The sequence below is a fragment of the Camelina sativa genome, chromosome 16, assembly GCF_030686135.1.
Source record: "Camelina sativa cultivar CO46 ecotype springtype chromosome 16, ASM3068613v1".
NCBI classification, from domain to species: domain Eukaryota; kingdom Viridiplantae; phylum Streptophyta; class Magnoliopsida; order Brassicales; family Brassicaceae; genus Camelina; species Camelina sativa.
In genome coordinates this window covers 3,526,804-3,546,520 of record NC_141895.1, presented here as the reverse complement: position 1 = coordinate 3,546,520, position 19,717 = coordinate 3,526,804, and the positions used below count along the sequence as shown (strand labels likewise).

The 19,717-nt window shown below is 34.5% G+C and overlaps 4 protein-coding genes, 1 non-coding gene and 1 pseudogene across 5 annotated transcripts; 2 read left to right on the top strand and 4 right to left on the bottom strand.

The window, feature by feature from the left end:
* Positions 1-3,277: 3,277 nt before the first annotated feature.
* On the top strand, positions 3,278-3,350 carry TRNAN-GUU (transfer RNA asparagine (anticodon GUU)). Its single transcript has one exon. It is a non-coding gene; the product is annotated as a tRNA-Asn (tRNA).
* Positions 3,351-3,489: 139 nt separating this feature from the next.
* Positions 3,490-6,108, bottom strand: LOC104749651 (heat shock 70 kDa protein 8). Its single transcript, XM_010471326.3, has 2 exons — positions 5,828-6,108; positions 3,490-5,385 (listed from the first exon to the last, which is right to left on the bottom strand). The coding sequence occupies exon 2, from the start codon at positions 5,380-5,382 to the stop codon at positions 3,691-3,693; it is 1,692 nt and encodes a 563-aa protein (XP_010469628.1). The 5' UTR covers positions 5,383-5,385; positions 5,828-6,108; the 3' UTR covers positions 3,490-3,690.
* Positions 6,109-7,357: 1,249 nt separating this feature from the next.
* On the bottom strand, positions 7,358-8,458 carry LOC104753143 (uncharacterized). The gene is made up of 3 exons (XM_087490217.1): positions 8,307-8,458; positions 7,677-8,224; positions 7,358-7,598 (listed from the first exon to the last, which is right to left on the bottom strand). Exons 1-2 carry the CDS (start codon positions 8,422-8,424, stop codon positions 7,713-7,715), a joined length of 630 nt encoding a protein of 209 aa, XP_087346343.1. The 5' UTR covers positions 8,425-8,458; the 3' UTR covers positions 7,358-7,598; positions 7,677-7,712.
* A 2,004-nt stretch (positions 8,459-10,462) lies between these two features.
* LOC147925088 (uncharacterized) lies at positions 10,463-11,172 on the bottom strand. The gene is made up of 2 exons (XM_087492480.1): positions 11,140-11,172; positions 10,463-11,062 (listed from the first exon to the last, which is right to left on the bottom strand). Exons 1-2 carry the CDS (start codon positions 11,170-11,172, stop codon positions 10,463-10,465), a joined length of 633 nt encoding a protein of 210 aa, XP_087348606.1.
* A 2,501-nt stretch (positions 11,173-13,673) lies between these two features.
* LOC104749650 (uncharacterized protein C24B11.05) lies at positions 13,674-15,726 on the top strand. The gene is made up of 7 exons (XM_010471325.3): positions 13,674-14,071; positions 14,176-14,241; positions 14,325-14,422; positions 14,530-14,567; positions 14,689-14,776; positions 14,877-15,164; positions 15,267-15,726. The coding sequence occupies exons 1-7, from the start codon at positions 14,038-14,040 to the stop codon at positions 15,456-15,458; spliced, it is 804 nt and encodes a 267-aa protein (XP_010469627.1). The 5' UTR covers positions 13,674-14,037; the 3' UTR covers positions 15,459-15,726.
* An 842-nt stretch (positions 15,727-16,568) lies between these two features.
* On the bottom strand, positions 16,569-17,124 carry LOC147925087 (cold-regulated protein 27 pseudogene; annotated as a pseudogene).
* Positions 17,125-19,717: the final 2,593 nt, after the last annotated feature.

The window sequence follows — 19,717 nt, the reverse complement described above, 5'->3', positions numbered from 1 at the left end:
GATCGGGTGCTCATTATGCCGCCGCCTATTACGTTCACGTCAGAGTGCATAAACCATTGTCTGAAAAATATACCGTGCTAGAAAACCTTCTTCCGTAGTCGTCTAAGTAGCAGAGACTGTCCGAAGGAGAGTGTGCCAATTCAAAGAGAATCGTGTCTTGTATATTTTTTTTGCGAGATTATCCCAGATACTTGAGGTGAAACCACAAGTAAAAAAAAAGATGATCCCGAGTTTCGATGGGCTTATTGCAGAAAACACAGGTCGGGGAGAGTCCCCTGTTCCAGAGAATCATTCTATCTCCAGTTGAGAGTCTGTCCCTCGTAGCCAACCAAACACAGAAGGAGAACTTAGGTGTTGCATGGGCAAACCAGACTCCTTTGTGCTAGGATACCAGGTCGGGTGTGGTATGTATATGGAGCCATGTTTCCTTGGTTGAGAACCTCGTGCGATAGGTATCGTTTTTTCCTTTCCATAAGGGGATATCCTCTGCATCTGTGCGTGTTTGGAACTTTAGAGCTAGTGCGTCTTCTATTTGGTTTAGATGTTCTACTCGATGCCGTCTCCGACGACGATGAGTCCATGCCTCAGCGACCGTCATATGTTGGCTTATCCCAAGATCAATGAACCCGCGCTCACCTGCAACATCAATCAGACGCCCCATTGGAGACCACGCATCATACCAAAAAGAAGCCTGAGCACCGTTCTTCACCTCAACACTACTAAACTGTTTGGCAAGATCACGGTATTTAAGGAGTTTCCGCCACATCCAAGATCCCCTGGAGGCAGTGTGGTTGATAGACCAAAACGACTCCTTCCGTAGTAAGTAGTGTCGGCACCACCGGACCCACAAGGAGTCTCCATTCGACACAAGCCTCCAAACTAACTTCAGGCAACAAACATCATTAGCCTCCTTCAAAGATCGTAAACCAAGTCCTCCTTCAGTCTTTTGTGTGCAAACATCTTCCCAAGCAAGCTTAGCCTTGTGACAGTTGAGGGCCGGTCCAGACCAGAGGAATGCAGAGCAAATCTTATCAATCTCTCCAATACATTGGCGTGGCAAACGAAAAGCTGACAACCAAAAATTGCAGATACTCCAGAGGACCGAAGAGAGAAGATTAAGGCGACCAGCATAGGAAAGGAAGCGAGCCGTCCATGATCCTATTTTCTTTTTGATATGCTCCAATAAAGGACTATAGTCCCCAGAAGAGAGGCGCTTAGTCACTAGTGGTAGCCCAAGGTAACGTACAGGAAACTGAGCAACACCAAACTGAAAACGGTCCATAATCTCTTGTTTACAAGAATCTGTAACACCCGCAAGGTAGACAGTAGACTTTTCCATACTAATACGAATCCCAGATCGTTTTGCAAAGCTATCAAATACTTCCAGAATCCCCTCAATAGACCGCAACTTACAATCGGAGAGAACCATTAGATCATCAGCAAAACTTAAATGAGTTAGACTGAGATTCTTGCATTGCGGGTGATATGCAAATCTCCTCAAACCTGCTGCTCTATCAAGCATCTTTGACAGTACATCCATAGTAATAACAAACAAGTATGGTGAGAGAGAGAAACCTTGTCTCAAACCCCTAGAACTGCAGAAATAACCAACCAATTCTCCATTGACCTGAACCGAAAAAGATGTTGTGGTAACACATAGCATAATCTAGTGAATAAATTCGAAGGGGATGTCCAAAGAGAGCAGCACATTTTCGAAAAAAGACCATTGAACTGAATCAAAAGCTTTGGAGACAACCAGTGTTCTTTTGCAATGAAAAAGCATGCTTTTTATTGCATGGGATGTGCATATCATGATATTATCTCACACTTGTAGAAATGTGAATAAATGGGTTTATTTGCAACCAAATTTGACTATGATGTTATAGTGAAACTAAAACAAATGGGTGTTGATATATCGCCGTATGTAAAATAACTATGATTTGCATAAATTAACGACTCAAAAACGACTATAGTAATAAGCAATCTTAATTATACTTTTCGAGTTGGTAAATTGGTGCCTGGTTTTCTGCCGCTTGTCTCCAACTCTGCCCAACTACTAGGTTGAGATAATGATAGATCATGTTTACGTTTTTTATTACATTTTGTTTGTCAAAATTTAGAGTCTATGTCACTATATATGTGTATGTGTGTGAGAGAGAAATCAAATTTTGGGTCAAACGTACAGTAGAGTTCCATATGTTCAATGCGTTGCGAATTTAAGGTCATTTATATAGGAAACGATCGATCTGTCAACCACCTCACCTGTTTCAAACGAAATCACAAAAAGGAATCCGAGAAGAAACAAAACGCATGTCTTAAATCGAAGAAAATTTGTGATTGCTTATAATTTTATATGATTGTATGTATCCACAACAAGATATGAGATATTCGACATGTCAATACAAAACATGTCGTATTACGACGAGTTAAGAGTCTTAAGATGGTTTAAAGAAAAAAATAGTAGATATGGATTCATGATTTTTCGGCAATATTATACAATTACTTTGACTCCAATAACTTAAAAGTTCCACACCTACCTAATTATATAGGTCAATCTCAAGATATGAGATCACTATCGAGACGGAACAAAAAAAAGTTAGATACACATGTACTGGATTTAGATTTCTCTTACCTATCAATTAAAAGTCTTAAAACTTTTATGATATTTGTTATAATACAATTGTCAACATTCTAAACACTTATGCTGTGAGTATTTCGGCTGTTACTGTTTTATGTTCATTTAAATTCAATACTACCATAGTACCATCTAAACCTATACATGAAAAATCGGCCATTCCTCGGTAACAAAGGCATTGGTTACTAGTTCAGTTGTTGAGTAAGCGATTATGCTGCTTCACAAACGTTGCATTGCCCACAATAGGCTATGCAATTCCAAGTAATGTGCGGACAACCCTCCTCTCCTATATCGATGAAGACTCGGTAAATTTAGAGTACCATTCCGAATATGAGCATTGCAGCCACATTGGTCTTACTATCCACCCTATAATTTTGAACTTACTTTTACCAGTTTTTAGCCTCGGCCCAATCCTCATATTTCTGTTATTGCGATGTCCATAGTTCCCTTACAGTCAAATAAGACGGCCCCATGATTCATGGTAAGCAATTCCCTTAAAAAACAAAAGTGTTCTTCTTCTTTTTTTCGTTTTGTGCAAAAAAGAAAACAAAAGTGTAATTACATCATCAGTCCGAATAAATTAGGGAAATTAAGGAAAAGTAATGTTTTTATATTAGATGAAAAGCAAATGGAAATGTCAAAGCTGGAATAGCTCAGTTGGTTAGAGCGTGTGGCTGTTAACCACAAGGTCGGAGGTTCGACCCTCCTTCTAGCGATATATTTCATGGCTGTTAAAACTCTTTTATGTATTTAATCGTGTTATATTTTTCTTATACTTCATTACAAGTCTCTAGAAATTAGAATTGCATCTTTAATCTTTTTAAACATTTGCATATCAAAAGCTCAAAAGAAAGTGTCCAAAACACTGATTTTATTATACAATCTGCAAAGCATTATTACTTAGTTACTTACACACATAAACATTGTTTACCACTTCAACAACAAACCCAAAACACACAACTATGCACTCTTCTCTATACGATCATCATACGAAACATCCTCATATCTTACATCATTTTCTAAAATCTATCACCAACAGCTTTTTATTTCAAATCTTACATCTTCCTCTGAAGAGTAATCAAATCAAGAGTAGATCCATATTTCACATTCAATGCCTGAGCACACCAACCATGTCCATCATCAACCGTCGGCATCCTCACTTCAATCACAGGAACCACCGGACTCGATGATCCTGGCATCAACACAGCTGCAAAAACTCGCAAAGCATTTGAAGCATCGATGTCCATACATACATTGATCTCTGGAACACCTTTAGGTGCCGGTGGAATCCCAACGATCTTGAAATATCCAAGAAGATGATTTTTTTCAACAGTCTCTCCTTCTCCTTCGTATATAATGATCAAAGCTTCCTTCTGGTTATCTTGAACCGTAGTGAAGAAGAGGTCTTTCCGAGCTGGAACCATCGTGTTACGCGGTATCACGGGTATAAACTTGTTTCCGTTAGCTCTTACTCCAACGGCAAGAGCTGTAGCTTGTATGGTCAAGAGATCTAAGCTCCCAAAAGGATCATGAATACCTGAAGTCACGGCACCTTCCAACGCAGCTCCTCTAACCGCAGCTTCTAACGGATTCACACCTTTGTAAACCTCATCTTTCTTGCATACGTTTTTGAGAATACATCTCACTTTGGGGATGTAAGAACAGCCTCCAACCATTATCACATCGTCAATATCACCAACCTCGACTCTAGCATCTCGCAGACACTGCACAACAAGTCTCTCACACTCCTCAAATACATTCTTGTTCACTTCATCAAACTCCACTCTATCAAGAACCTTCGAGATCTTGTTGCCGTTTCCCAAATCCACTTCAATCTGGACATCATCTTGATCCGATAGCCTGTGAATAGCGTCCTGTGTCGCTACACGGAGCAACCCTGAAGCTTCTGCTCCTGGTGGCGCGATATGGCGCAATGTGTTCTGCAAAATATCTTCTCCTCCAATGGGGCTTCCTGCCAAGGCTTTAATCTGTGAAACACCACCAGCAGTTGCAGTAACCGCAACATCGCAGTAACCAGCACCCATATTGAATATAACCGCAAGCCTCTCGCTTCCACTTCCCATGTTATCATGCGTAGTCATCTGCTGTTGTTGTGCATATAGCAACGCGACTGCAGTTGGTTCAGGCATTAGACGAAGAACATGAAGTCCAGCCATAGCGCAAGCTCGTTCAATCCGTGTGAGCTGAAACCTAGAGAACGAAACAGGAACCGTGAGGACTACATTTCTCACAGGCCGTTTCAGCTGAGCTTCAGCCATCAGACGTAACTCCACAAGAAAAATAGCTAAAACTTCCTCTGGAGTTGTGGATCTCCAAGCATTGTTAACCAAAGCTGCAATAAAAGGTCTGACACCAATGTCAAGAGTTTGAACCAAGAAAGGAAGGTTCTTGCTGGCGTGAACCACAGGATCAGTGTCTACACGACCGATGAGGCGTTTCATGTTGAAGATGGCGGCTCCTGTTAGCATTTCCTGCTCGTGTGCGAGCTGGTTGCTGACACCACCGGCAGGGACTTCGTCTTTGAATGTGACGAATGATTTGATGAGTTTTTGGTTTCTTGTGTTCCTCAAGATGTGAACTTGAGAGCCGTTCCAAACAGCTATACTGCATTGTGAAGTACCAATATCGATTCCAACAGCGATTTCGGGTAGTGAAGGAGATGATGACGATTTCTCCTCTCCAGTGTTTTCACTGTCTGATGCTACTGTGTATTCTTGTTCTGCCATTTCCTGCACACACAAAAAAAAAAAAACAAAAACAAAATACAGATTCAAGAACTCAAGGTCTGAACATAAACAATACGATATTTGAAATCAAGAAACTGTTAAGACCGGCTTAAAAGATTCAAGATTCATATTTTTCGAATAGACAAAAAAAAAAAAAAAAAAAAAGATTTAAGATTCATCAAACACAATCAAAGATTTGTCCTTTTGAACCTATAAATAGCGGTTTTATTTTTTCATTTTCATCACTTAACAACTAACATTCAAAAACAATTAACCAAAGTACTAATTCTAACACAGACTAAAAACTAATTGTCAAGTGTTTAGTGGGATTAACTCTCCTACGATTCCGAAATTAAGAAATAAACTAGAATCAAACAAAGATATCTACAATTAGAAAACCTAATAAAGAAAACGTAATGAAGAAGAGGAGTCGGGAACAACAAACCTGAGCAAAGGAGAGAACTTTCACAAAAGGGTTTTGTTTGTAGCTGTTGCGGGTTTAGAAGAAATAGGATTCGTGAGTCGAGAAAAAAAAGAAACAGAGAGTGAAAAGAGAGGATAGAGAAGAGAAGAAATAGAGGGAGTTTAGAAGGTGCGAGAGAGAGAGAGAGATGTAATTTGTGATTTGCTCTTCTTGTCTTCTAGAGTTTGCTAGAGAAAACCTCGGTGCTTTTTAGGAGGGAGTTGATTATTTTGCCGACCCAAAAAAATATAATAAAAAAAAACAAAAAAAAAGGGAAACAAAATACAGTATTAATTAATATAGTTTTGTTATTTTCTTTAAAAATGGGCCTGTTTCAAATAAACTATGTGGGTCGATTTAAGAGAAATCAGATGGGTCTGCATCAGATTATTATTAGCCCAAACTCCGGATCATAATTATGATATTTGTCCATGTTATATAACCACAGTTTGTGGCTCTCCATGTCATATAAGCACTGGATGCAGCGTATAACATTTAGCTGAGAACTTTGTAACATTATAATCTCTGTAACATTAACTATATATGCTCTCTACAACATAAATCCCAAACTGAGTAACAACATTTGGATGCAGCATATAACATTTGCTGAGATAACCATCCAAGATTACTTCATCATATTAACAACATTTGGATGCAGCATATTAACAATTTTCCATTCAGCTTTCTCTTCAGTTTCTTTACTTGGTTTACTGATGCTCAAGTTGCTGGGGAGGTACATGCTCCTCTACTTTCTGACTTGTTATAAGTTATAGACCATTTTTATTATCTGCCCAATTTGAACTCGGGAATCAGGTTGCTGATATTATCAAGGAAGATCTTTGGTCTAACCCTCCCACCTACTTCAACAATGTAATCTATTCGTCAGTTAAGTTTCAGTGATCAATGACCAAATGAAAAAACAGAATGAATCAATGATCAATGACAAAACAGTAAATGGCTTTGAGTTTAAGTTTGATTGATAGCTTTGAGTTTAACTTTGACATCTTTCAAAATTCAGAAACAGCAAGAGATCAAACCTTATAGTTTAGCTCTCCAACAGAAGTCCATGAGTCTCACAAATTACAAGAAATCAAACACATTTCTTCATCTACAAGATGACACACACTAAGAAAGAGTGAAACAGAGACTAAAAAGTTTCAGACATAACAAGAAACTGACATTGTTATCTTTTTAACGAATACAATGTCTTCCTTGTAGATTGTAATCAAGCTTCCTTGTAGATTATCATCAATTGTGCATGCTCAGTATCAAAGACAGTAGTATATATCATAAAACAAATATTTCAAGACACTAACAAACAGATATTGCTTAAAACGCACCACACCTCCCATGGTCACTAGCGAGCTAAAAAAGGAACTATAATGGTTGTGAATAAGAGAAGTTAAGAACACGAGAAGAGTCTTCTCCGTTAACAAGTCAGCTTAATGTCACAGAACTCTACTTTTCTTGGCAATTTCATGTTAAATGGAACAAGCAATCAACAAAAAAAAATTAAGAGTAACAGGCAAGTTGTTGTCAACTATAAGCAGAAGTTGTCTATAAAAGGAAAATCTGAAGGGTGACTGAGTGAAAATGTCAAATTTTCGTCTCATGACAAAAAAAACACACAAAGACTTAAAGAAACAGTCGGCAGTCAACCAAAAAAGAAAAAAAAGTCCCCCTCGATCCAGAGACATCATCCGAAAACTAAAATCTGCTTGAAAAGTGCTCCTTATCAACTCTTGTTTGCAACCTAACCGGGAAATAACAAAGATTAGTATCAGTCAAGCTTATACGCAACCTTTGAGTAAGGAACAGAAAAGAAACATACGCTGGGAGCCTGGAAAGTTGAATAGGATGCTCTCTCTCATTTCTTGTTCCTTGAATTGCGTTTCTTCTTCCTCTCAAAACTTTTAATTTCTTGCTTCAGTCCAGACAGTTCTGCCTCCAACATTCTCTTGCAATTCTTCATCATTGTCACAGGACGCCCCTCCGTCAATACGAGTCTGACAACTTTAGAACATTCCTTTACTGCTTCCTCCACAGCATCCACCCTACTTTTCCTTTCTCGATTAGCAGTCATATAGTCGATGGCTGTTTGGCTTAACTTTCTATACTCACTTAGAACGACATTGAATTCAGTCAAAGCATTACAGATTATTTGGTTATCAGATGCTCCAACTTCAGACCCCTGAGATGATCCAGAAGCAGCTGTCACAGGTGCAGGCTCAGCTTCTGAAACATAAGACGGAACTTCAGGTGGTCCGGAAGCAGCTGCAAAGAGTACATCCTCAGCTTCTGAAAGCTGATACGGCAGAGTCCGAGATGCAGGTGGCACAGATGATCTAGATGCAACTGTCACAGGTGTAGGCTCAGCTTCTGAAACATAAGACGAATAAAATTCAGATTCTTGGAAATATAATTTAGATAATATTCAGAACTTTCGTAACCACATGTATACCTTTGTAATCAATCTTGTCATTGTGAGATTGAGATTTTGATATAGAAGCAAGTCCCACAGATTCGTCAACCTCATCTCCAACTTCAGACAAAACAAATCCGGTAAGATACGGGTCCATCTGTTTCAAAGCAAAGGAAGAGTAAGACGAGGAGATGATGTGTTTATAAAAGATGAGTTGAAGTGGTTTAAAAAGACAAAGAGCAAAAACCCTAGTTTTGCAACGAAAATTTATAAAAAATGGGAATAAACAAAAATGGAAAAAAACATAGGAGAAAAAGGGAGGATTAGTTATCGGCTATACATATGATATATATATATATATATATATATATATAAAATACTAGTTTAAAACCTCGTACTATGTAAGGGTCCAATATATGATAGTATGTTTTAAGATTGAGTTTTCGTTTGTAAGATTTAACAAAGATGAAAATGTTTAGATGTTCAAAATGTATTACCAGTAAACTTTTTAGTTAGTGTAAACTGTTTTAATACAAAAAAATAAAGACGAAGTGAAGAGTAGGTAGGACAATTGGGTTGGAGAAGATGTCAGCCAAACTGTTTGTATGTGGTCTAGCTCCTATTATACAAAGTCTGAATAATTTAGTATCTTGGGAATAAAGGCTTGAGGGGAATCTACTTGCTGTGAAATTAGAGAGAGCCTTGTATGGAGATACATGAAAAGAAAAGAAAAAAGTGGTTCGATCAAACAAAACATGGCAAAGATAACAACGCTGAAGTAAATTAGAAATCAAATCGTAAAAAAGATTTGATTAAAGAGACACACTCTTTAACGACACACTTTAACAATGCTGATTATATAGTACCGCATTTCTAAAACTGGTTTAGGGTTTAGGGTTTAGGGTTTAGTGTGTTCAATAAGAACAATTCTTGGTTCACCCCTTTCTTATTCACCTCGAAAACAAATCTTAATTAAAGAAACAAATTTTGTAGATTAATCAATTTTAAAATTGTTAATTCTAATACTATATGACAATTTTTAATTATCACATACAATACTTGGATTCATCCCTAGGGGTGAATCTCTTCATTCACCCCCTTCAAAAATAAGGAAATAAAATCTGTAATACATTATTATAAAATTAAAAATTTAAACCGTTCTTTTATAAACCTAAACCGATATATAATTTCATTCTAATTATAAAATTTAAACCCTAAGCATCTTATTTATAAACCCAAATCGACATATAATTTCATTCTGATTGTAAAATCTAAACCATAACCATCTCATTTGTAAACCAAATCGACATATAATTTCGGTCTAATTATAAAATCTAAACCCTAACCATGTCATTTATAAACCGAAACCGACATATAATTTCGTTCTAATTGTAAAATCTAAACCTTAACCATCTCATTTGTAAACCCAAACCGACATATAATTTTGTTCTAATTGTAAAATCTAAACCCTAACCACCTCATTTACAAACCCAAACCGACATATAATTTCGTTTTAATTATAAAATCTAAACCCTAATTCTCGTTTATAAACCCAAACCGAAATATAATCCCGTTTAATGGTAAAATCTAAATCAAGTCAATATTTAACTTACTTTAAATAAAAGTATACATAATTTGTTTTGCTTTTTAATTTAATTTTGATTTATTTTAAAAATAAAATATTAGATAGAACATTCTGATTGGTTGAGAAGGGAGGGGGTGAACTTAAGTATTTTTCAACCATTTTTTATAAATCAGAACGTACATATAATTTTGTTTAATTGTAAAATCTAAATTCTAACCATTCTTTTATAAACCCAAACCAATATATAATTTTGTTTAATTGTAAAATCTAAACCCTAAACACTTTTTTATATACCCAAACCGACGTATAATTTTGTTTAATTGTAAAATTTAAACCCTAACCACTCTTTTGTAAACCCAAACCGATATTAATTTCGTTTAACTGTAAAATCTAAACCCTGACCATTCTTTTGTAAACCTAAACTGACATAGAATTTTGTTTAATTATAAAATCTAAATCATAACCATTCTTTTATAAATCCAAACCAAAATATATTTTTCAAAATTATAAATTTAAACCATAATCCTCTTTTATAAATCCAAACTGACATAATTTCCTTAATAAAAGATCTACATAATTTGTTTCCTTATTTTTTTTTTCAATAAAAGAATCAGCTCAAATGAGCCAATTTGAAGGGAAATTGTTGACAAACAAAACATGATGTGGAGATAAGCGCTTGACGTGCCAAAGAATCCGCTTTAACGGTTACATTACGAGAAATATGACATAAAGAAAAAGAAGAAAACTCCTCTTGATCCGTCTTGATTCCATCCAAATATGTTGCAAAGGCCGGCCACTCATGAGGGGAAGACACCATCTTCACCAGATCCAAGCTGTCCGTAAAGAAAACCACATCTCTAATGTCGTGGCCAATCATGCACCGCATCGCCCAACTGAAAGCTTCCACTTCTGCATATAACGGAGATAGACTACGCCGATAATTGGTAGTGCCTAAAAAAGGTAACGATCCTTGCAAAGAAGTACAGAACCATCCTGAACCTGCAAAAGCATCAGTCTCTTTCCAAGAGCCATCTACAAAGCATTGATAACCGGAGTAAACCAGTGAAAGGGGATAACTATCGCCTTGTAACCGAGAGGTAGGAACTACATGGGAGGGGATAACCTCCTCACCCTCATCTTCCACCTGTGCTTGAAGCCAAGAGGACGCTTCCCTTCGTGCTACTCGCACAATGTCATCCGGACGTTCTATCTAATTCTCAAACACACAAGCATTCCATACTTTCCAGATATAACACATTAGCCAAGGGAAAACCTCTATTTGGGAACCTGGATTCGTAGAACCCAAAAAATGATCCACATTAGCATAGATATGATATGGCATGACATATTGTTGTAATCTGATTTGTTAATTAAGAGGGAGTGAATGAGAGTTGTTCACTTCTAAAGATGAACCCAAGAATTATTCATTAATAATTATTAATTTGAATGATATATATCTAGTGGAAATGAAGAAGAAGAAGATGTTAATTAGACAAAAAAAAAAGAGCAACGAAATTATTTATCCATTATGATTTTCATTTAATTAAACATAAACAGAACAAACGTTACGGCAAAAATCATTTGTTTTTGTAAAACTTTACTAAAAGGTTAAATTTATAACACACTGTTTGATAGAAATATATTTCTTTAGTATTTTCAAAAGTTATCTTCAAATATTGGCATCCGCTTAACTCATTTTATTAATTATATACGATAAATTGATATATGAATTTTGTTTTTGTAAGACTCCATATGAAGTTCCTTGAACAACCCACTACAAGAAAATATTGTTGATCCCGACCAAATCTCCGACCGAATTGTTGGTCAGTAAATTTTTCGACCAATTTCCAACCGTTAATTGACGAATATAAAATTCGGTTGAGAATCGGTCGGTAATTTCTAACCTTTTTAAATGATTGGAAATCGGTCAGTAAATTCCGACAAACCTTCCGACTAATATACCGTTAGTATTTACCGACCGTTTTCCGACCAATTTTCCAATGGCTTCTATAGTTTAGTATTTTTGTTCTTGGAATTGAGAATTAGATTTTTGGGTCATGTACTCTCTTTTGTGATTTGTGATTTCAAGTGCTCTTTCTCTTTTATGCATATTTGGTTTTAAAATCAAAACATGGAGAATTCAAGGTAGAGACCATGTATGAAACTCCATTGAAGAAGAAGGAAACAAATAAAGTAGATCCAAGAAGAAGATGAAGATGAAACTCAAGAGTAGATTAATGTTTTAATTTAATTAAGTGTATTATTTTAATTTCTTTTGTTGATATTTCAAAACTATTTTTCTGGTTTTAATTGACAATTTGACTTATTTATTTAGCCTTTCTAATTTTAATTTATGAAACATTTTTTATTTTATTTTAATTTGATACAATAATTCTAAATATTGATTATTCCATCCGTTTTAATACTTTTGGTTGGGAAACATTTCGGTTGGAAAACCGTCGGTAATTTTGTTCCGACCACTTTTAAATCGTCGGAAATCGGTCAAATATTTCTGACAAATTTCCGACCGTTTATTACCAAAGAATTTCTAACCACCTTTTCGGTTGGAAATTTCCGACCGATTTTCAACCAAACAAATTTCCAACCAACGATTTCCGACCGATTTACTGTCCTCGATTAATTGTTGGAAATGCTTGTTTCCGATCATTTCCAACTAATTTGACCGTCGGAAACTGCTATGTTTACTTGAAGTGACCACGACTGGTTTATTTGTAAACAATGTTCTCTCCGCTAGGATTTTCTGAGCTATCCATATATATTGATGTTGAAAAAAAACCCCAAATGAAGGGAACCAATTGTATCATGATTTGGACAGAAATAGCTATTAATTGTCATTCTTCTCTGGATTCAATCGTTTGTTTAAATAATTGTGAATTGATGATTAATCATATATGAATAATGGAAACACAAAATAATATTAGTATCATGTTGGAATCTTTCGCAATATAATTAGATGAAGTTGTATAAAATGTCCAACCAATAACGCAACACATTGGTGACATCTCTTGATGGGGGAAGTAGTGGTGATGATGTTAGGGAGAGGTCCACAGACAGCAACTATCAATTAATATTATAAGTAAAGTAAATATATATTACGTACTAGTTATAAATCAAACATTATCACTAGTAATGTCATATATTTTGTGTATCACTGTATGTGTGAAAAATTCACGATTCGTAATTTCTACTTTTTAGTAGATTCATCAAGGCTCAAACTTGTTCTGTGTGTGTTTGTAATACTAATACCAATCGATGCATGGTATTGTTCCTAATCTCCAACCATCTGGTATTAGGATGTGCAAGACGTACAAACGAATCGAGTTATATTCTATCAACGCGTACTAGCGCAGCTACTATGACAAGATATTTATTTACTTTTGTCTGGAAAACACGTGTTTTGTGTGCAGAAACTTGGGCAAATAACATTCTCATTTGAATTTCACTGCGCTACTATTACAAGATAGTTATTTACTTTTGTCTGGAAAACACGTGTTTTGTGTGCAGAAACTTGGGCAAATAACATTCTCATTTGAATTTCACCTAATGTCGATGCTGTTAAGAAAACAGAAAAGCTGAAACGTAATGATTGACATCTGATATGAAACTTCATCCGATATTATATTGCGTTCAAAGTGAAAACTACCGTAACGACTAACGTGTACAGGCTATATAGCCTAACTTCTTAATTGTGCTGGCACTGGTAATAATACTTTACTAAGACTTAAACACGTTCTTCCTTTCTTTTTTTGTGTGTGTGCAAAACAAAGACTTAAAACACGTAAGGTTCCGAAAGTCTTAGAAATTAAGAAGTATCTTTACATTGTTTAATCAAAGGATAGAAAGCGATCGTTATTGCAACACAAATCAGGATAGAAGAATATGATCCGATGTATTAAACATCAAATCATATTATATTATATAATATAATGTAAATGGTATAAACCAGATAAAATAGACGAAAACGATTTGAACTATGAGTCAGCAGTCAGTATCCGTGATTTAAAAAAAAAGATAGAGCAAAAATAAATAAATAAGAAAGACTTAGCTTTCCTATAAATACCACTCGAACATCTCCATTTGCTTCACGGCTCCTATAGTTGTTGTTTGCTATTTTCCTCTCAAAATATTATTTTCTTATACTTTATTCTCTTAATCTCGTGTGTTATGGATTTCTCTCCGATTAACTGCCTCATTTTCGGTAAACCATTTTTCTAATACGTTGATATCAAAATTTGCATAATGTATTTAACTAAATTTGTTCTAATCTTTTTTTTTTTTTTTGGTCTCTAATTTTGTGATCAGACTTGGATGACACATTATACCCTCTGAAAACTGGATTGGCGCCAGCTGTCAAGAAGAATATTGATGGTAATTAAACAATAACATATTATAGTTAATGCTTTGTACGTTTTTTTAGAGCATTCGGTTTAATTATTTGATTATATGGGCAGATTTTCTAGTGGAGAAATTTGGATTTCCAGAAAGTAAAGCTTCAAGTTTAAGAGTTGAGCTCTTTAAAACGTATGGAAGTACCCTTGCGGGTCTCAGGGTAATTTCACTTCTTCATTTTTTTTTGTTTTCTGAAGAATTAATTCATTGTATATATCATTGATTTTCTAATTGATTATTTACTCTTTATTTCTTATAAATTTATAGGCGTTAGGCCATGATGTTCATCCTGATGAATATCACAGGTAATAATCATCATCTTCAACCAACTACTATACTAATGATGTTTTGATCTCTGCGAGCAAATTTTTTTTGTTTTCTTAATTAAGTTTTATTTATTTATTTCTTGCATAATTTGTTTTGTAGTTTCGTGCACGGAAGATTACCATATGGCTCGATCGAACCAAACAGCAAGCTACGTAACCTTCTGAACAAAATCAAACAGAGGAAAATTGTAAGTTTAATTAATCTTTATTTATATGTATCATTGAATAATTATTTATTGTTTGCCAAAATGAATATATGATCATTGTTTTTTTGGTTCTCGTGTTTAGATTTTTACGAATTCGGACAGGAACCATGCGGTGACGGTTCTGAAGAAACTGGGGTTAGAAGATTGTTTTGAAGAGATGATTTGTTTCGAAACAATGAACCCGAATTTATTCGGATCCGGATCAGCAACAACACGACCCGATGAACACCCCGTTGTTCTTAAGCCTTCGTTGGCCGCTATGGATATTTGTATTCGCGTAGCCAATGTTGACCCTCGTAGAACAGTGTTTTTGGATGATAATATCCACAATATTACCGCGGGTAAATCTGTCGGGCTCCGCACAATCCTGGTAAATTTTTTTTCTTTAATTCCATTCACATCTTAATTAGTAACGACAGTTGTAATTTGAGAACTCGTTATTTTTTTTAAAAAATTGTTTTTTTTTAAAAAGGTTGGGAGAGCAGAAAAGACGAAAGATGCGGATTACGCGGTTGAGACGGTAACTGAGATAGCTACGGAGGTGCCGGAGATTTTGACGACGGCAAAAGCTAGTACGGGTGGATATGAAGCCGGGGGTGAGAGGATCAGAAGGAGCAAGAGTGAGCTGGAGGGTATGGCTTCGATCACAGCCGTCGGTGCGTAACGCGATGGAGAGAGCGAATGGTGCGGGCCGTTGGATCTTTTAACGTCTAGTATGTTGGGTTTGTTGTACAGATAGGCGTTAAAAAATGTTGATAATGAATGTGAATAGAATAAATAATAATAGTGGTGGTGGAGAATATGCATCCCATGTGGACACTAATTGTGAATACGCAATCAGATATTATCATATAATGTTGACAAATGACAATGATTCCATATGTTGTACATTTTAAACCGAATTTTAAGTTTTAAATGAACTAGGTTAAACCCTCGGCGGATATTTTTTATTTTTGTTATTTCATACAAAATACAATTTATAATCTTGTAATTGATTTCTGAATTACATGAAACTTTAATTATGATTGATTATATGGTTGCTTTTATCGGCATAACCAACCAAAGCTAAATATTTTCTAAAACATTATATACTATGACTATTCGTATAAATAGTTTTTCACTTTCACAACCGTTCAATATTTGTTACTAAATTAAATTTTTCATTATGCAAACATGGACTACATAAAATTTTGGTTACTATGATCTCTCTACTATGAAAATAGATCTAACACATGCCAATTATGAAGTTATTTATATCTTATTTTATACCTCACCAAATTAATTACATTCCGTTTAGTACTTTTGTCTATATTTCTTATTTTTCTACCAAAAAACAAAAACCTATATATCATACTTATGCATTGATTACCTTATATATGATATATATTTTGAAAACTACCCTATGCTTTTTTTCTTCTAAACTATACTTTTTTCTTTTTTTGTGAAAATTTTTGAAACTCACTTTCTATTGTTGTAAAAAGACAAGTTCTGTCCGTCTTCACTTCAAAATAAAATTACATATTTAATTAAAAAAATATATTATAAATTGTATTTTCATGATTTAGATTACCATTTCAATAAAAAAACATTTAGAAGGAAAAAAACATTAGGGTAGTTTTGAAAAAAAAAATATTGTAGATAGTTTATTAAAAAAATCTCCTTGGACCAAAATGGTTGTCTAGAGTTTTAATAAGTCATTTACATTGTAAATATTTGTTAGAATGATTTTTTTTTAGAATAGAAACAACATATATAAACAGAGGAATAAGACTCATCATAATAAATTAATACCTTCTCCAACGCTGATTTGGTCGTGGTCACGCAATTGAGAGCGTATCTGCTTGAGACTTGAGGCTGAACCAGAGCTGCATATGACCATTACTGTCTTCCCATTTGAGCTGACCACTTGACTTTTGAGCTCGGAACTACCTTCACCCTTTACCTGAATTTGTGCCTTTACTAAAGGTTTATAATGCTTGATCCATGGACTCCTAAGAAACTCATGAGAACCACCACCGTGTCTTCCGTTACTCCGATGTTCAGGTTGTTTCACATTAATCTTCTGCCAGAAACCATCATGAAGAACCTTGAACTAATTGCCAAAACATATAGACAAAATAAAAATTTCAATGAAAAGTGATATTACAACTTCAGCTATAAATAAATAAAAAACAATGTCTTATACCTGTTCTTGAGTTTACAAAAATACATATGCACATGCATTGATCCAACGGGTTTTATCTATAAACATGTAGTATAAACATGTAGATGACAAAGATTGACAGGAAGTAGATGGCGAAGGCTTTTATCACTCGGGACTCAAGAAGCATCGCATTGTGCAAAGCAAACAACTTATCCCAAGCCACAAACATGTTCGCCTGTTTTGCCTCAAACGCTACCTGAAAAGAAAAAAAAAACAGATTGTTAAAAATAAAAGATTGATTTATGTGCTTGAAGTATTGTGTAAAGGTTTAGAGGACTGACCTGAGCTTCCAACATTGATTTTGAATTTTCATACAGATGATCATGAACCTCCTGAAGCTTTTCTTGCCGCTTTGCAAGATCTTACTGTTGCTCCTGACTAAATTCCTTCAACCGTTGCAAAGTATTCCTACAAAGTTGCAGCAAAAGTTAGAAAAAAAAAGTCTTGCCTTTGAACTTAAAAGTGCTCTAATGTAACTTAAAAGTCTTGTTTATCCAACGAGATATCAGCCTTAACTCCAATGTCATCAGTTTTACTATGCAAATCATTCATAGTAAAACCTAGCTGCATCCTATAATCTATAGTCTATGCAGTTGCTCTCTGCTTATGTTCAGAACAGGTGTAGACAAAAATGCATATGCACATGCATCCTAAAAGGAATGTCTAAGAACTCGGATGTGTCATCTCTCTTTCCAGACACTATTCATGTCCTTCCTCTCCTTCTCACCATCGTCACACCTGAGTCTCCGCCGTAGGTTCGTCGTCGAGTCACTCCTCTCACTTCAATCCTTTTTCACTCCTCTCCTCTCTCAGCTTCCTTCGACTTCTTCGTCTACTCCTTCAACCAAAACCAAAGATGACCCTGAAGTTGTTTTCAAAGCTTCGTTCAGATCAAAATTTGACGAATTTGTCAAGCTTCTACTCGATGTTCTCATCTCTCAACAGTCGGAAGATGATCTAGGGGTATCTTCTTACGGTGAAGCGAGAATTGAGATTTTGGGACCTTTTCCATAAATTTCAGATTATTAGAATGTTATTTGATAGGTAAGCAAAATTATAGATGATGTGTATTAATGGTTATAATTTGATTGATTAGCTATTTTTATTGATGTGTCAGCTTCTGCTTCGTTACAAAAGTTGAGGTGTCAGTAGCTGGTAAAAAACAAGGAAGTTTTATTGTATTGATTTTTAAAGATTATATCCAATTTCTATCTTTGTTAGTATTAAAAATTTACCAAATAATTAAAAAAAAAAAGAAAAATCCACAAATATTTTGGAAAACAGATGTTCTTTTAAATAAAATATTTTTTTTTATATGACATAATCTCATAAATAGTAATTTTACATTATGGCAAACTAATCCATATCGGAATCTGTTCTGCTCCTATATGGCGGAGTTATAGAGGGTCTATTACGGCTTGGTGGTTGCGTGGGAGAGACAAGTAGAACGGTTAGAGTTTGAAATAGATTTGGAAGTAGTAGTGGGGTTTTCGATGGCAGAGATTAGTGAAATTAATCCACTGTCTTTTCTGGTACGGTTGTGTTATGGTTTGTTTTAAGGGACTGGATAGTCCGGTATGTTCATGTGCATCGGAAAGCTAACAGTCTAGCGGATGGGTTAGCGAACCATGCTTTCACGTTGCCACTTGGTTTTCATTTGTTTGAGTCAAGTTCGAGTTGTGTTGAGTATGTTGTCTCGGATGATGCCTGTGGTGTGGGTACAATAAAACATATTTGTATTTGATTTTTTAAATAAATAATGGGAGTTTACTCCCTCTATTCTATCCAAAAAAAACTAATCTTGAATGATTTAAATTTTAGATAAAAACATATATTAAAATGGTTATCAAATAAAAGAAATTAATTTCTATAAATTCTTTTTAAAGGCTTTTTATATATTCGCTTGTAATTACATGAGTTAAAATTTGCAAAATAAACATAAGTAAAACATAATTAACACATAAATAAAACTATATTAATATTCTCATAAACTAATCAATAATTCATTTTTATATGCTCATTATCCGTTTTTAAATCGCCAAGCTCATTGCCCTTTTCAAAGTTTTTTATTTTTATTTTCTTGTGAATAAAAATATTATATTATTACTTATGTATAAAAAAATTAAAATTATAATGATATATACATTTTTTACCAGGTTAAACTACTTAGACTGTTACTTTGAACTTTAACATTTATTTATTGTTTAATATATTCATGCTAAATATTTTTTTAAAGGGAAATTCTCACAAAAACATAAAAAGAAGTTTTTTTTAAATGACAAATTTTAAAATAAATATAATTAACTAACACACGTAAAATTAACATAGTTTATTATATTTTGTTAGTATTCGATTTTGGTTGAGAAAAAATTAAATTTTCTTTTGTATATAGACATATATATATATATATATATTCATAACTATATATATATATATATATTTCTAAAACCAGTTTTCTTATTTAGTAAAATAAATATTGTATTAATATGACCTCATGACGTGTACAAAGAGTAAATGTTAATTATTATTGAAAATATTTAATCCGGTGAATTTTGACACTCCACATATTTAATCCGTTTTAATTTTACTTGGTAACCTCTCTTTTAATCCGATTTTGAATCTCACACACTTTAATTTCCAATACAATTTAACTTTTTATTTTATTATAAGAAATCCCCTATATATTAATAGAGAAGCATTCTCTTAAAAGAGCTGAAGTG

Bases quoted from the DNA above. Each gene is read 5' to 3' on its own strand.
- LOC104749651 (XM_010471326.3), bottom strand. From the start codon at position 5,382: ATGGCAGAACAAGAATACACAGTAGCATCAGACAGTGAAAACACTGGA.
- LOC104749650 (XM_010471325.3), top strand. From the start codon at position 14,038: ATGGATTTCTCTCCGATTAACTGCCTCATTTTCG. The intron at 14,568-14,688 runs GTAATAATCATC...TTTGTTTTGTAG, and splicing joins CATCCTGATGAATATCACAG to TTTCGTGCACGGAAGATTAC. The intron at 14,777-14,876 runs GTAAGTTTAATT...TCTCGTGTTTAG, and splicing joins AAATCAAACAGAGGAAAATT to ATTTTTACGAATTCGGACAG.
- LOC147925088 (XM_087492480.1), bottom strand. From the start codon at position 11,172: ATGTGGATCATTTTTTGGGTTCTACGAATCCAG. The intron at 11,063-11,139 runs GTTCCCAAATAG...TTTGAGAATTAG, and splicing joins TTTGGGTTCTACGAATCCAG to ATAGAACGTCCGGATGACAT.
- LOC104753143 (XM_087490217.1), bottom strand. From the start codon at position 8,424: ATGGACCCGTATCTTACCGGATTTGTTTTGTCTGAAGTTGGAGATGAG. The intron at 8,225-8,306 runs GTATACATGTGG...CTTATGTTTCAG, and splicing joins TGACAAGATTGATTACAAAG to AAGCTGAGCCTACACCTGTG.